Here is a 17506-nt window from a genome sequence, read left to right on the forward strand (position 1 = left end):
GACTTTTACAAAGCACTATATAACCACACTCCTACAGATGGACAGAGACTGGACCAGGAGACGGAACGTATCCACAGCTTTCTGATGGATCTCGACCTCCCGAAACTCTCCGGAGAGGCGAGGGCCCAGTTAGCAGCGGAGATAACTTAAGAGGAAATAGATAGGGCAATCACGGGACTTAAGGGGAATAAAGCACCAGGGCCGGACGGTTTTGATGGATCCTATTACAAGACATTTCGGGAAGAGCTAGTACCACACTTGCATAAACTTTTTAAAAACTTTAGAGAGGGGGTGCACCGAACCCAGACATGGCACTGGCATCCATTGTATTGCTTCCCAAGCCAGGTAAGGACCCGTTGCTACCCAGTAGTTACAGACCCATATCCCTCATAAATCAGGACATGAAAATACTAGCCAAGATACAAGCGGATAGACTTTCCCCACACCTAACTTCCCTGATAGATCCTGATCAAGTGGGTTTTATCCCCGGGAGGCAGCTGTTTAAAAATACCCGTCGGAATATAGATCTCATCTGGAAACAAACAGTCACGAACACACCTACCCTGGCGGTCTCGATTGATGCGGAAAAAGCTTTCGACCGCGTCAATTGGCACTATATGTTTACAGTGTTGCAACATTTGGGGTTCCCGGCAGAATACCTTACAGTGGTAAAGGCTATGTACAGTAATCTTAGGGCACAGGTCCGGATCTCGGGTGCGCCCCCCTCTCCCTTCACACTTTATAATGGCACCAGGCAGGGGTGTCCACTCTCCCCGCTACTCTTTGTCATGTCGCTAGAACCCTTTCTACAGGCGCTTCAACAGCACCCAGAGATACAGGGGGTGCGGGTGGGGGGACGGGAATTTGTAGCAGCGGCTTACGCGGATGACATCCTACTGACGCTCACGAGGCCTATGGACTCTATGAGGGCGCTGAGTAGGGTTTTAGACACGTACGGGGAAATTTCAGGCTTCAAAACGAATATGGCCAAATCGAGTGCACTCCCCATCAATATGCAGGCGGCGGACGTTGCTCAGATACACAGGGCGCATCATCTAAAGATGGAAACGCACTCTCTCAAATATCTGGGAATTAATTTAACGGCCTACCCTTTATTCCAGGCCCTTCCGATCCCCTTGACTAAAGTGCAACTCTCCCCACTCCAAAGAGCGATTGGTGACTTTGTATGGCAGCATAAAAGACATCGCATCTCTAGACACGTCCTATATCGGCCAAAGACGAGGGGGGGGGCTAGGCCTTCCAAGCCTATATCATTATTACGTGGCGGCACAGCTAGCTCAGGTCGCGTTGTGGCACTCACCCCCTGACGAACGGAAATGGGTAGAAATAGAGTCATGTATGATGGGACCGGATCTCCCCCAGTTTGCGATGTGGCTCCCCAGGGAGCACAGGCCGCTGCTGAGGGTCACCTGCCCAGCAATTCTGAACTCCCTTCGGCTGTGGGACACCTGCAGCCGGAAGTTCGGGCTGGCGTCTTCCCCCTCCCCCTTATGCCAATATTACGCAATAGAGGGTTTATTCCAGGTATGGAGGCAGGGAACTTTAGGAACCTAGAAAACGCGGGTCTACAAAGATTGCACCAACTGTTCCAGGGCTCTACCATGGTTACTTTTGACCACCTCAAGCAGGGAAGGCACTTAACACCGGCGGACTTCTTTCGATATTTGCAGATTAAGGACTACGCTAGCCAACCCCACATAAAGGCAATAGCACAAAAGACACTGACTTTCTTTGAATCCATATGTGACTCGGGGAGTATACCGAGGGGACTCATAACCCGACTATACGCACACTTATGCTCCGAATCCCGGGATTGGGGAGACCTGACGTACATTACACAATGGGAGCGAGACTTGGGGGAAGAACTTGAAGGAGTAGAGTGGCAAGAAATATGGGAGGCCAGCAGGTCAACCTCGGTTTGTGTAACACTACGGGAACAAGCCCTAAAAACAATGTTCCGTTGGTATATGACCCCAGTCAAATTGCTTAAGATGCGCAAGACCACCACGGACGATTGGTGGAGGGGGTGCGGGGAGAGGGGGACTTACCTGCATATGTGGTGGGAATGCCCGAGGGTCACTGGATTCTGGGGAGCATACAGGACCTTGTGACGCAGGTTTTTTCTAGAGCTCCGGACTTAGACCCATGGGTGTATCTTCTAAATAGGACCATAGACGGGTGGACGAGAAGGGAGCAAAAACTGATCCACAAAATAACATTGGCCGCCAGGCGAGCGATCGCATACACCTGGTTGAAACCGGAGACACCACACATAGCGTGTGTTATTGCGCGAATAAAGGAGGTGCGCCTTATGGATGACTTGACGGCTAGACTTAGGGGGTCCCAGGGAGCGTTCAGCAGATTGTGGGAGCCGTGGGACGAGAGTCCGCTGGGCGCCTAGGGCGTGGGGCGGGACTTCTACGGCTCTGGGGGCCGGCCAGTGGGCCCGCGTCCTCCTCCCCCCCTCTCCTTCCCTCCTTCCCTCCTCCGTGGCTGCCTCCGTCGTGTCTCTACGCCCCGTCTTGTCTCTTCTCTTTACTTTTCTTCTCTGTTCTTTCTACTTACACTTTCTTTGTAACAGCACCAGGAATTTCTCCTATAAGGAATGGTGCTGATGACGCTTACGGTACAGCGAACCTTACATATGCTGTATGAATTAGCATACCCTATGTCTTAATTAGAGAGAGGAATAAGGGATTGTAACGCACAGGTTCATGTTTAAACACCCATTGTCAAAAATTTGTTTTTCATTCTATACATGTGCTACGCTACTACAGGGATGTCCCTGTGCTGTAATGTGACATGCAAAATATGTTTTTCACTTGTCAAATTGTGATAATATGACGCACAACAAAAATAAAGAATTAAAAAAAAAAAAAAAAAGAATGGGCAAATAGTGTTGATGGAGTAAGGAGTTACAAAGGTCCAGTATCTCCTAGCATCTAAACTATACAGATTGAATTACATCATATATTAGACTAATCCCTGGCACTAGAATGGAAATGTATTTTAGATTTCATGGAAAGATTTAACTAAGAGTTAATTTGCAACATTGTTGGTAAATAAGAGCCCTTTTTTGGGGGTTTTCGCACACAAACTTATAACAAAGAAATTCTCATGTGTATTTTGTAAAGTTGGTGTGTGCTATTCCTGTACAAAGTTTTATTATGTGTTCAGTTACTTCTGCTGAGTACAACGGTACCCCCATTGTATGTCTTTGGCACTATTTCGTGAAGCTACAGTGCCATATAGGAGACCTGTCCTTTTCAGTATTCACAGTAGAATTTTGAGAGACGGATTTAATGAGCCTATGCTTCCATTTGGGGTATTATAAAAGTTTGACTGTTCAAATAAAACCCACAAAGGCCTACCATTTGTAAAAGTAGACACTCCAGTGTATCTCATAAGGTGCATATTGTGCCTTAACATGCCCCCATTTTTTTACCATTACATGCCAAAGTATGTGGTAAAAAATAATTTTGTGCATTTTTTACATACGGATTGCATTTTTGCTGGGCATTTTGTATATTTCATATGTGCCACTAAGTTCAAACCCCCCAAATTATGCTCAGCTAAGTCTTCTGAGTAAAAGGACAACCCCATTGTATGTCTATGGCACTATTTCGTGAAGCTACAGTGCCATACAGGAGACCTGTCCTTTTCAGTATTCACAGTAGAATTTTGAGAGACGGATTTAATGAGCCTATGCTTCCATTTGGGGTATTATAACAGTTTGACTGTTCAAAAACACCCCACAAAGGCCTACCATTTGTAAAAGTAGACACTCCAGGGTATCTCATAAGGTGCATATTGTGCCTTAACATGCCCCCATTTTTTTACCATTACATGCCAAAGTATGTGGTAAAAAATAATTTTGTGCATTTTTTACATACGGATTGCATTTTTGCTGGGCATTTTGTATATTTCATGTGTGCCACTGAGTTCAAACCCCCCAAATTATGCTCAGCTAAGTCTTCTGAGTAAAAGGACACCCCCATTGTATGTCTATGGCACTATTTTGTGAAGCTACAGTGCCATATAGGAGACCAAGCCATATCAGTTTTGACCGAACTTTGAATTTTGACGCCGGGCCTATGTGCAATTTCCAAGCATCTTTGCAGGTTTTAAATTCAAACTACCCCACAAAGGCCTACCATTTCTTAAAGTAGACACCCCAGGGTATTTCAAAAGGCATATTTTAAACCTTAGCGTGGGATCATTTTTCAGTTAGCGTGTACCAGGTGTAGTGGTTATAAGCGTTTTTTTCTGCCTTTTTGACACACAAAGTGAGTTTGCACAGTATATTTTGCAAACCATATGTGTACTACCACTGTATAATACTTCATATTTTGCTCAGCTATGTCTGCTGAGTACAAAAATACCCCCGTATGTACCTTTGACACGTATATGTGGACATCGGAGGGGCACATTTGGGACACAGCCATTCGATTTTTTTTCAAACTTTACATTTTTACGCTGTGCCCATGTCCCATTTTAGAGTATTTTACCAGGCTATATAAACCCCATAAAGCCATACCATTTCTTAAAGAAGACATCCCAGGGTATTTCAAAAGGCATATTTTGAACCTTAGCGTGGGATCATTTTTCCGCTAGCTTGTACCAGGTGTAGTGGTAATGAGCGTTATTAAATGTATTTTTTTACTTTTTAAAACTATTTTTTAAACTTTTGTTTTGCTTATTAATTTTTTTAAAGTTTCCTAAACTTTAGTAAAACTTTTTTTTTTACAGATTTAACATTTTTCTAAGCTTTTTTTTTACGTTAACCCCTAACTAGCAGTAAGCAGCACTAACAGTAAATTCCCCATTTTCCCATAACTCCCACCCACCCCAGCTAGCAAAATATTTAATTATACAATATTTAAATTAGTTAATTAAATAAATTTAACCCCTGAGGGTTAAAAAATAAATAAAAGTTAATCGTCAGGGGTTAAAAAAAAATTAGATCACAGTATAATACTGTGATCTGTATTTTGATCACTGTAGGCAGTGATCGACTGGCAGGGAAGGGGTTAATTTTTCTTTGGACTGGGTAAAGGGTTTATTTATTTTTAATTTTTAACTTAAACGTTATTAAAACTTTTTTTTAACTTATTTTTTTAACTTTTTAAAGCTTATTTTAAAACTTTTTTTAACGTTAACCCCTAGTTAGCCTAACACTAAATCCCCCAATTCCCCACTAACTTCCACCCTCCCCAGCTAGCTAAATTTATAATTTTAAAATATTTAAATTAATTAATAAAATAAATTGAACCCCTGAGGGTTAAAAAAAAAAAAAAATTAACCCTCAGGGGTTAAAAAAAAAAATCAGATCATAGTAAAATGTAATCCCTGCCAATTGATCACTGTAGTCAGTGATCAATTGGCAGGGAAGGGGTTAATTTTTTATTAAAATGGGTAAATGGGGGGGTAAAGGGGGGTGGGATTTTAAATAAACTTTATTTTTTTGTCACCAGGGGGCAGGATCAACACTGATCCGTCTCCTTACACTTCACACTGAACCCGGAAGTGCAGGGAGGCGGAGGTGAGTATACACAGCACATGTGCCCGCTCTGGCATGCTGTCAGAGCGGGCACATGTACTGAGGCAGCCGGATCCGGTGCTCCCGGTCTGCCTCTAATGCAGAGGCAGACCGGAGCACCATTAACCCCACGATCGCCGCGATTGCTCGTCATTAACGCATTCCCCTGAGTGACGGACCTCGTCCGTCACTCGTCGTTAAGGGGTTAACCCTTTTTTCTATAAACATAGCAGAGAAACTGCTATGTTTACTTTAGGGTTAATCCAGCCTCTAGTGGCTGTCTCATTGACAGCCGCTAGAGACGCTTCCGCGTTTCTCACTGTGATTTTCACAGTGAGAAGACGCCAGCGTCCATAGGAAAGCATTGTGAATACTTTCCTATGAGACTGGCTGAATGCGGGCGCGGCTCTTGGTGCGCATGTGCATTCAGCTGAGGTGGAGGAAAGGAGGAGAGTCCCCCGCCCGGCGCTGGAGAAAGAGGTAAGTTTAACCCTTTACTCCCCCTAGAGCCCGGCGAGAGAAGGCCCTGAGGGTGGGGGCACCCTCAGGGCACTATAGTGCCAGGAAAATTAGTATGTTTTCCTGGCACTATAGTGGTCCTTTTAATCTGGCCATTCTAAGGTCTGGTAATATGTTTCAGGATACATGGTTATTATTATTTGGTTATTTAAGTTCCGTGTGTTGTATTAGACTATCCTGTTATATAAATACCAACCACTCATATAGGCTTTGATTTAATATTTTCGGAAAAACTTTTAAAATGATTTAATATTTTAAAAAATGTATAAAACAATTAAACATAAAATGTATATATATATATATATATATATATATATATATATATATATATATATATATATATATATATATATTTTTTTTATTTTTTTTTTGTGGTGTTTTAATATTTAAAATAAATAATTTTAACAGGTTATCCAAAAAAAAAAATAGTGTTGGTTCCACTCCTTTTATATTTCTTCTGAGACAGGTTGACAGGGCAGATTTTTCATGCACCATTGAGGAGTTCTCACTCACTAAGGGCAGCTTGATACCTTATTGGAAAATGTTTGACATACCATTGTTCTTGTTTATAATGTTTATAATGTGTCATCTTTTGGGTTTTTGTGGTTGCTTTTGTTTCTGTTCACGTTTACTTCTGTGGGTGTGTATATGCACAATTCATATAACTCATGCGGAGGCACATTATTAGAGGCTTTCCTGGGTTGGACTTTGGTTGTTTCCTTTGTTAATCATTTCTCTAAGCCTGACAGAGTAGACAATTCGGCACTTGTGAGATATCTGTGTGCATAATTGTTTGCACTTTTTATTGTTGCTTGCCAGACTAATTTTCTTCCGTGTAAAATTGTCTCAACTGTTTAATAAACCCTTATTGAAAACATTTTTTTTTTAAATGTATCCCAAAACGTTAAATCAGTATCATATTTAACAGCTTGCTGGTAAAGCACAGAAATAAAAACATGTTTATATGCACGTCACCTTCTGTGGCCAGCAGGCACAGGCAAACTTGGCAAGGCTGATAAAACTTAAGCAACAGGATTGGAACAAAAAAATGTTTTCCAATAGGATGTATAGGGGTTTAACTGTCTAGTGTTGAGTATTTAGGGTTAGCAACAGGTTTGGAAAGCAGTCGCTAAGTAGCAGTGAACAGCTCCAATAAACGATAATGGGAGCAGCTAGTTTATATTTTGCGACTGAGTTTCAGTACTGGCTGCCAGTAACCCCCTGTCACTACTGTTAACATTTTGCAGTCCGTAATCAGACTCTACTTGTCAACAGAAGCAGCGGGCATTTTAGCCAGCATTTTAGCCAGTAGCACTTGGACAATAAAAAGTGTAAACAAGCGCTCAGTATCGGAGTTGTTATCTACTACAGTACACATCCACTTTATAGGGTTTCTTAAAAATGACCACAAAACCACTTCTTCATCAATGACAGTGAGGCAGTATGCACTTACGTCCTTGTTTTCAAGGAATGTCCCAATAAAAGGCAAAGGTTTTGGACCAAGAATCCCATATTTTTTGAAGAACTGATAAGGCCAGATGCCGTAGCTGAGAAAGAAATAAGAATATCATTGTCAGAATACGAACTACGTTTAGAAAGTTATGGTAAATAAACAGGATTTCAACTTTACCTAATAGTACACACTAATCTCAGAATATTAAAGTTATGTTTGTGTAACTTGCAAGTTTCTACTCTACAAATATTAACCTAACCATTCTAAATCCATGAGCACAAAAACATGACTCTATTGTAAATACAGCACATACACAGTTCTTTCAAATTCTAAATCCAGGCTTTGTTCCCATATGCAAATATCAGGTAACCTCATCTGTAGTGTAATTTAAAACTTTAACCATTTAGTAATTCCAAGTTAACAATTAGTGTAGTAGCCAATGTTTTCTTTTTACTATTATTTTGAATTTTTCATTATGAACACCAAACATTTGTAATATTTTACATCAGCTTATCATGTTCACAGATTGTTATATAAAATTTAATAACCCTTAAAGGCCCCCCACATTCTTAAAGGACCACTATAGTGCCAGGAAACTCCCGTGGCGCTGAAGGGGGAGGAAGGGGTTAAAATCTTACCTTTTTTCCAGCGCCGAGCTCCCTGGGCGCTGGGGACTCTCCTCCCTTTTCTTCCGTCATCGGCTGAATGCACATGCGCGGCAAGAGTCGCGCGCGCATTCAGCCAGTCTCATAGGAAAGCATTCTCAATGCTTTCCTATGGACGCTGGCGTCTTCTCACTGTGAAAATCACAGTGAGAAGCGCAGAAGCGTCTCTAGCGGCTGTCAATGAGACAGCCACTAGAGGCTGGATTAACCAATTTGTAAACATAGCAGTTTCTCTGAAACTGCTATGTTTACAGCAAAAAGGGTTAAACCTAGCTGGACCTGGCACCCAGACCACTTCATTAAGCTGAAGTGGTCTGGGTGCCTACAGTGGTCCTTTAACCCCTATATGATCACAATGTGATTCAAAGAGACCCTGTGCTAGTATAGAATACACTGCTTCTTTTGTATTAGCATGTCTTTGGAGCCTTGCATTTGCCAAATGAGTGGTGAGTGGAACCTTTACATTTGGGAGTTTTATGACAATATGTTACATCACTCAGAAGTTAAAAATGAAGAATTTCTTATTTTAGTATCCCAATAAGTAAGATACAGTTGCAAGAAAAAGTATGTGAACCATTTGGAATGATATGGATTTCTGCACAAATTGGTCATAAAATGTGATCTGATCATCATCTAAGTCACAACAATAGACAATCACAGTCTGCTTAAACGAATAACACACAAAGAATTAAATGTTACCATGTTTTTATTGAACACACCATGTAAACATTCACAGTGCAGGTGGAAAAAGTATGTGAACCCCTAGACTAATGCCATCTCCAAGAGCTAATTGGAGTGAGATGTCAGCCAACTGAGGTCCAATCAATGAGATGAGATTGGAGGTGTTGGTTACAGCTGCCCTGCTCTATAAAAAACACACACCAGTTCTGGGTTTGCTTTTCACAAGAAGCATTGCCTGCTGTGAATGATGCCTCGCACAAAAGAGCTCTCAGAAGACCTACGATTAAGAATTGTTGACTTGCATAAAACTGGAAAGGGTTATAAAAGTATCTCCAAAAGCCTTGCTGTTCATCAGTCCACGGTAAGACAAATTGTCTATAAATGGAGAAAGTTCAGCACTACTCTCCCTAGGAGTGGTCATCCTGTAAAGATGACTGCAAGAACACAGCGCAGACTGCTCAATGAGGTGAAGAAGAATCCTAGAGTGTCAGCTAAAGACTTACAAAAGTCACTTGCAAATGCTAACATCCCTGTTAGCGAATCTACAATATGTTAAATACTAAACAAGAATGGATTTCATGGGAGGATACCACAGAGGAAGCCACTGCTGTCCAAACAAAACATTGCTGCATGTTTACAGTTTGCACAAGAGCACCTGGATGTTCCACAGCAGTACTGGCAAAATATTCTGTGGACAGATGAAACCAAAGTTGAGTTGTTTGGAAGAAACACACAACACTATGTGTGGCAAAAAAGAGGCACAGCACATCAACATCAAAACCTCATCCCAACTGTGAAGTATGGTGGTGGGGGCCTCATGGTTTGGGGCTGCTTTCCTGCGTCAGGGCCTGGATGGATTGCTATCATTGAAGGAAAAATGAATTCCCAAGTTTATCAAGACATTTTGCAGGGGAACTTAAGGCCATCTGTCTACCAACTGAAGCTCAACAGAAGATGGGTGTTGCAACAGGACAATGACCCAACGCATAGAAGTAAATCAACAACAGAATGGCTTAAACAGAAGAAAATACGCCTTCTGAAGTGGCCCAGTCAGAGTCCTGACCTCAACCCGATTGAGATGCTGTGGCATGACCTTAAGAAAGCGATTCACACCAGACATCCCAAGAATATTGCTAAATCCATATCATTCCAAAGGGTTCACATACTTGTTCTTGCAACTGTACATTTCCCCACATTCTTTGTCCCTTGGCCCCCTCTCACCCCTATTACAGTTCATTAGTTTCTATGATAAATAGTTGAAATAACTGCTTTCACAAACAAACAAAAAAAAGGCAGCAAATTAATTAAAGGAAAACTACACGCACCCAGACTATTCATTTAAGTGTTTTAGGTGAAGTGCACCTGTCAGTTTAACCCTGCAATTGAAATTGTTATCATGCTTTGCATGAAGACTTTCAGTGTCTATGGGGTTGTCCTAATGCGATTGCGGTGCTCACCGCGCATGCGTATTAGACGCGGACAAAGGAGGAGCAGAGGCAGAGCCTGACCTAGCACTGAGGGACTTCGGTGCTGGAATCAGGTAAGTGACAAAAGGGGGGGGGGCAAGAAATTGGGGCACTATAGTGCTAGGAATACAACGTTGTCTTCCTGGCACTATAGTTTCCATTTAATATTTTTTTATTTTTTTTTCATAGAAAGGAGTACACTATAGATTTTAGACATGAATTATTGGCATTTAACTTTCTAATAAGGTGAGCAAGGAGTAATGTTTTTTTCCCCAAAAATGTAGTACAGAGAGCATCAGATTTCATAGTGTTATTGCACTGATGGTACAAAATAATTATTCAACCATATTTAACGTCAGACCCAAATCAGTATCAACAAATCACATAATTCTTGTAGTCCGACACGTAATGAAATACCATTTTGCATAACATAACTAATCCACCTTATATGTTCATGAATAAATTGTACTTGAGCCCTTTGTATAGTTAGTTGTGCTTCATCTACTGTCAATGTCTTGACTAATAAATCCATAGGGAAGCTCCCATAGAGACCTGTGTGTCTAAGACTCTATAAATGAAAAGGTATCAACTGAATAGTATGCAGAGAACTAATGTGTAGTCACTCTCTGGAAAATATTACAATACATCAGCAAGATCAGTTATGCACAGTTTATGTGCTGTAAAAACTCTGACTTCAGAATTGCACTATTCTTTAAAGGATATTAATCAAGTGTTCTATGATTCTGAAAAGAATATATTCAGGAGCCCATCAGGTCGCCCACGCTGTTAGGGCCTCCCAATGGCAAAGTATTTCCAAGGGTCAGCGCTTTGGTGCTTTAGCAGCGTGACAGGGCCCCCTGTGACGATCCCAGCATGGGAGGAAGTGACAGCCCTGGTCACTTCCTCCCAGCTTTTATAGAGAGCCCCACAGGAGGAGGAAGAGGAGGAGAAGGAGAGGAGGGAGTCAGAGTGGGAACTCTGACTCCCATCAGCCTGAGTCAGCCACTGGACCCCAGGGAACTCACCCTCCTGCACCTTAAAGGTAGGAAACACTAAACCATTTTGCATGGGTGTGTGTATGTGTCTGTATGTGTGTATGTGTGTGTATCTGTATGTATCTGTGTGTCTCTGTATGTGTGTGTGTGGGTCTGTTTGTATGTGAGTCTCTGTATGTTTTTGTGTGTGTGTGTGTCTGTGTGTCTGTTTGTCAGCATGTGCCCTATGTAGCCATATGTGTGTCTGAATGTTTGTCCTTAAGTGTCTACATGTGTGTCTACATGTGTTTCTGTCTGTATTTGTGTCTGTGTATCCTCATATGGTTTAGTGTGTGTCGGTGTATCTGTATATGTGTCAGTGTTTGTATCTGTAGGAGTGCCATTCTGTGTATCATTCTGTGAGTGTCATTAGTGTGTCTGTGTGTATATATGTGTCTGTGTTTGTGTGTCGGTGTGTGTATCTGTGCGTCTGTATGTGTGCCTGTGTATCAGCATGTGTGTCCGTGTATGTATCTGTATGTGTTATATGGTATGTATCTGCATGTATGTCAGTGTTTGTCAGTTTATCTGCATGTTTGTCATGTCATGTCAGCATGTAACTGTCATTCCACAACACACCCTTTCACCCCCCGGTACCCTGCCACACTCACAATAACTCCCCCAATCCTGACACTCACCCATGCCATACAGACTCCCCACCTCTTTGCCATATTCCCCTTATTACACTCTGTGGCGGACCACCAGTATATCGCCGCCACGGACTCTCTTTCCCAATGTGAAGTAGCTCTATCAAGCAGTGAAAGTGAATATCGTTGGTATAGCTTTACCCCATACATTAGTTAAGACTGAATGCTGGGAGTAGATCTGTGTATTTAAGGCGAGCACTTTCAATTTATACACAGACCCCCCAGCCTGTGCCTGAGAGATAAATGAGTCAGGAAACGTATAACTCAATTATCTCCCAGGTACAGAAAAAAAAAAAAAATTACAATACCCCAAAAGTACCCACAAAATACATGGAAACCCCTCAGAAGTCACATCCGCGAGTAGCCCTGATCTGAGCGCCTAACATATCCAAAAAGTGCTCACATCCTGTGGTTTGGAATCGCCACTGGGGTAAAGTTTTGACTGGTCAGCTACGAGGTAGAAGTCGAAAATAGTTCCATAGAAATGGTGGCAATGGCCGGTCTCAGTTCGGGGGTTTCTATACGAAAACCACACAAGATATTCAAATGCTCTCCCCATTCAGTAGTTCAAATTTCCCGAACATCATTTGTATAGGTGGTTGGGAACTTGAACGGGCAGCGGTTCTATCTTCACCGGTGTTCACAGGAGTGCCTTGCTGAAATAAGTTCCAGGCACTCGACAACCAGGTATCACTGCCTGCATTCGTGAAACAAACTGGCCGCCATCCAATCTGTAGACCACGTGGGGGGGTCCTCGTTTGGGAACTGAATAGGGAAACGGGAATAGTACCAATACAAGTGATGGGGCATTCCTTCACACACTCACCTTATCTAGCACCATCACACTCACATCACATCACACCCTCTAATTCAGTCAAACTCATCTCCCCAACCATGCCACACTCACCCTCTGGGTCGTGAATGAGACACATGAAGGGCTGGGGGTGTAAATGTGACACATGGAGGAGCTGGGGTGAGACATATGGTGGGCCCTAGGCAGGGACATACATAGTAGATTTGGCACACTGGGCAGGTCCTATTTTTGGCACCTTCCCCTACTTTAAGATTTAAAACACAATTTTTTGAATGTATTTAGCCCTGAGCAGTGTTTGTGTGTTGGAATGCTAGCATGTTTTGTATGGAGTATGTTTGAGTGGATGCAGGGGTGTGTTTGTATGTAGTGGTGGTGTTTCAATGCAAGAATGCATTTAAGTGTAGTGTGGTTTTTGAATGCAGTGGGGTTTGTATGTAGTGTTAACGTTGAAATGCAGGGATTGTAACCAGACAAGTTGGACACACAGGAACAGAGGGGTTGATGGCCCTGCTCCATCTAGCTTACATGCTAGATGGAGTGGGGTAAAGTGACACAAAAAGGTAAGGATAGTATTAGACTAATGACAGTTGCAAGAGAGGAATCAGTCGGGAGCTAGTTTAATTGATACGCTTTTATGAAGAAGTGGGTTTTTAATGATTTTTTGAAGGAGTGGAGACTGGGTGAGCATCTAACAAGGAGGGAAGTGAGTTCCACAGGAACAGTGCAGCCCTCGAGAAGGCAAGCATCAGATATGGGAGTACGGACAGAAGATAGACATAAGTATTCAGCAGAGCTTAAGGGCCTAGACTGGACATATTAGGGAGGATAGATAAGTGGGAGCAGCATTATCTAGAGATTTGAAAGCAAGAACCAGAATTTTTTATTGAGCCCTATATCTTACAGGAAGCCAATGTAGGGACAATGTAGGGGAGAGATCAGGAGAGGACAGACAGATTTGCGTGTCATCCGCATAGAAATGATATTGGAAGCCAAATGAGCTAATGAGTTTACCAAGGGAGGCAGTATAGATGAAGAACAGTAGAGGACCAAGAACTGAACCTTGGGGGACACCAAGAGGGAGAAGAAGCAGAGCCAGAGAAAGAAACACTAAAAGAGCGCTGAGAAAGGTAGGAGGAGCACCAGGAGAGAGCAATATCTTGTAGACCGATATTTTGCAGTGAGTAGATTATTGGATACTTTGGTCAGTGCCGTTTCCACAGAGTGCTTTGCGCAGAAACCAGACTGAAGCGGGTCTAGCAGAGAATTTGACTTGATGAAGTCTGTCAATCTCGCACACACAACTCTTTCAAAGATCTTGGATGCAATAGGCAATAGCGAGATATGACGGTAGTTTGACGGGGAGTTAGGGTCAAGGTTGGGCTTCTTTAGAATTGGGGTTACAGTAGCATGTTTGAAGGGCCATGGAGGAGGAACAATAGGGCGAAGAAGAGAGTTAAATGTGTGAAACAGTCGTTTGGGTTCGCAGGAGAGTGTGGTTATGAGGGTACTGAAGTAATTTACTTTTACAGAGGAAAGAGCTAAGCTGTATGAGCACAGCATACATTTGTAGTGGAGAAAGTCAGATGCACAGTGAGAATTTCTCCAACAGCGTTCAGCAGTTCTGGAGCATTTTTGTTGATATTGAGTCAGCTTGGTGTGCCAAGGTTGTTGTTGGGGGCGCTTGCTGCGTTTAAATGTAGGAGGTGCCATGATGTCTAGTTGAGAGGAGATGGTGGAATTGTAGAAGGAGGTTGCAGAGCATGGACAGGTGAGGTTTGAGATAGGTAAAAGTAGAGTTTGGAGATTAGTGGAGAAATGCGCTAAGTCAAGACATTGGAGGTTTCTGCGAGATTGATGTTCAGACGGTGGTGTCAATTGGGTATTAGGTATGCCGATGTCAAAAGTCAGCAGATGGTGGTCAGATAGAGGAAAAGGAATATTGGAGAGATTAGAGGTGGTACAGAGATTGGTGAAGGGAGTGTTTCCCGCTGTATGGGTTGCTAAATTGGACTATTGCGTAAGGCCAAAGGAGGAGGTTACAGAGAGCAGACGAGAGGCATCAGTGCAGTTGGGGTTGTTGATTGGTATATTGAAATCCCCAAGTATAAGGGAAGGAGTGCTAGATGAGAGGAAGTGGGGAAGCCAAGAAGAAAAGTGCTCAATGAATAGCCTAGGATGACTGGGGGGAGGAAGAGGGGATGGTAGATGATAGCAATTCTTAAAGGAGTGGGTTTAAATAGGCGGACAGTGTGAGCTTTAAAAGAAGAAAAGGATAGTGCAGGGGGAGTTATGATTGATTGAAAGGTACATTGAGGGGAGAGAAGTATGCCTACACCAACTCCTTTACAGTTGAGTCTGGGAGTGTGAAAGAATTGTAGCCCAACAAAACATAAAGAGGCAGGAGTAGCGCTTTCAGAGGGGGACAGCCAGGTCTCTGTAAGTGCAAGTAGTGTGAGTGAGTTTGAGATGGAAAGGTCGTGTATGGCTGTTGATTTTAAATTACTGCAGATGGAGTGGGTGTTCCAAAGTGCACCCTGAATGTTGGTAAGTGAAACCTAAACATTTCATGATATTTTATTAAGCAAAAGTTATAGACAAAATAGGATTATATAGAGAAATAAGAAAGCAAAGCAAATTTAAACTTTGGGCCAGAGTAGCTGAACTGAAATATTAGACGATGTTGATAATTTTCCCAGTTCAGCAATTTTGGCCTTACATTTGAAATTCACTTTGAATTCTCATTTTAGTGGATAGCTCTGTATGCCATTTTTGCATGACTTGTTCATTTTATTGTATACATAACTCTGTTTATATATAAAATTCTTTCAGCTAATAACATTTCCTGCAGAAACCAATGTTTAGTTTAGCCACTATACATTTCCGGTTTTCCGTACAAATATCTGAATCCTGGCGTAAAGCCTTATGGATATATTTGAGTTTACTATTAGTATTTTTTCTCATGGGTAAATCACATCTTGGAATTTCTGTTCAAAAGTTTAGTGCATCCATCATCTAAAAGAACCTGAAGAAATATTTATTTAAAATGAAGAAAAGTAAGTAAATACATCATACGTAATGTGGAGCACTTATCAGAATTGTATATAAGAAATTGACATTTCTTTTTATAATTTTTTGGTAAATCACAGTAAAGAGAAATTGCACTTAAATTGCATGGGAATCAGCATAATGACCATTTCTATAAAGTGGTAAGCTCAGAAAATGCCTCCATATTTTAAAATTTAGGCAAAAATCACAATCTGATTCGAAATTGCAATCCACTGTATTTATTGAAGGAACACTCCAAGCACCATAACCATTATGGCATGCTGTAGTAATTATAGTACCAGAAATGCCCTGGCACCCCAACAGTGTAAATAGTTAAACTGTTTGAAAATGGAGCTGGACAACTTCTGTTTTAAATAAGCTTGACAGGATTTCGCTCATTGCCTGAAAATGATCGCAGACAATAAGCTAGCCTTGTACTGAAGGACTTGAAGAGCTTATAGAAGCTCTTATGCAGGAACTTATGGCTTTCCTAGCTGCAGAGAGGAGGTGGGGAGCGGCATTCTGCAAATTCAGGTATGAAGTAAAACCATTCTAGCAGAGTTTTAGTCTGCTATTTTTTTGGAAGTCTCTCTAGTGGCGGTCTGAGTGACAGTCACTAGAAGTATTTAAACCCTGCAATTTAAACATTACCGTTCTACAGAAAGGAAATATTTTGTACTGCAGGGACAAACCTACATGGATATGGCACCCAGATTACGTAATTGCGATGAAGTGGTTTGGGTGCCTATAGGGTCCCTTCAGAGCAGAACTGCCACTTTTCTAAAAGTAACAGTTTCTCATTACCTTATTCCTGAAAATGTGAGGTGAATTGCACTGTAAAAGTAATATATGATTGTGATGCCCTATGATGCCCATACAGAAATGTTCCACCCTTAGTGGCCTGACCTGCTTGATTGTCAGTCAGTTTGGCATTCATTTACGCCAGGCTCACCTGCCTATTCTTTGGGCAGTGCAAGTGACACAAATTGCGTCACTGGCCTGCCCCCATTAATCTGCCCACCAGCATCCCAATTTATAACACTCCGTATTTGGGGGCGTGTAAAAACATTTTTTCTTTCTGTCAGTTTTTATATTGTATACAGTTGATGTTTTATTATATTCACATATGTCTTTAAAAAAAATAAAAAATAATCAGTCTTTTTTTTTTAATTCTTTATTTTTCAAACTGCATGGATAGTTACACAAGGTGAAGTTGGTGAATGACATTGCAAATATTATATATGTAAATGGCAAAATATGCTGCACTTCTTTTTTTTATATAGTAAAAAGGTAACAAGAGTGAGTATCCTTATTATCTAGGAAAGCATATAACATAACATTCGATTTAAACTGACAATAAGTATTTTTAGGAAACAAGACATGCTGTTGACTAGGTATATGTTAAGCTTGCTCAGGGTACTGCATTATATGATATTCCCTGTAGATGTGCTTTAAATCAGATCAATCCTAAGCATATAAGAAACAGGCTAGTCTAGCAACATAGGTTCTGCTGGTTTTACCTCTCCATGTGGTTTGCTTACTATTATTGAGAGGTGTGGTTGGGTTACTGGATAGAAAGCAACAACATTAAGCCTAATGTGAATGCATCTGGGGTTCTCACT

General features: G+C 41.7%; 1 protein-coding gene across 1 annotated transcript in view; it reads right to left on the reverse strand.

The window, feature by feature from the left end:
* Nucleotides 1-17506, reverse strand: part of LOC134571648 (cytochrome P450 3A4-like) — a 98047-nt gene that overhangs the window by 56678 nt on the left and 23863 nt on the right. Inside the window, exon 2 of the mRNA XM_063430125.1 lies at nt 7533-7626. Coding sequence (XP_063286195.1) covers nt 7533-7626 — 94 coding nt within the window. The remainder of the gene's footprint in view (nt 1-7532; nt 7627-17506) is intronic.

The sequence above is a fragment of the Pelobates fuscus genome, chromosome 8 (assembly GCF_036172605.1).
Source record: "Pelobates fuscus isolate aPelFus1 chromosome 8, aPelFus1.pri, whole genome shotgun sequence".
In the NCBI taxonomy this organism is placed as follows: domain Eukaryota; kingdom Metazoa; phylum Chordata; class Amphibia; order Anura; family Pelobatidae; genus Pelobates; species Pelobates fuscus.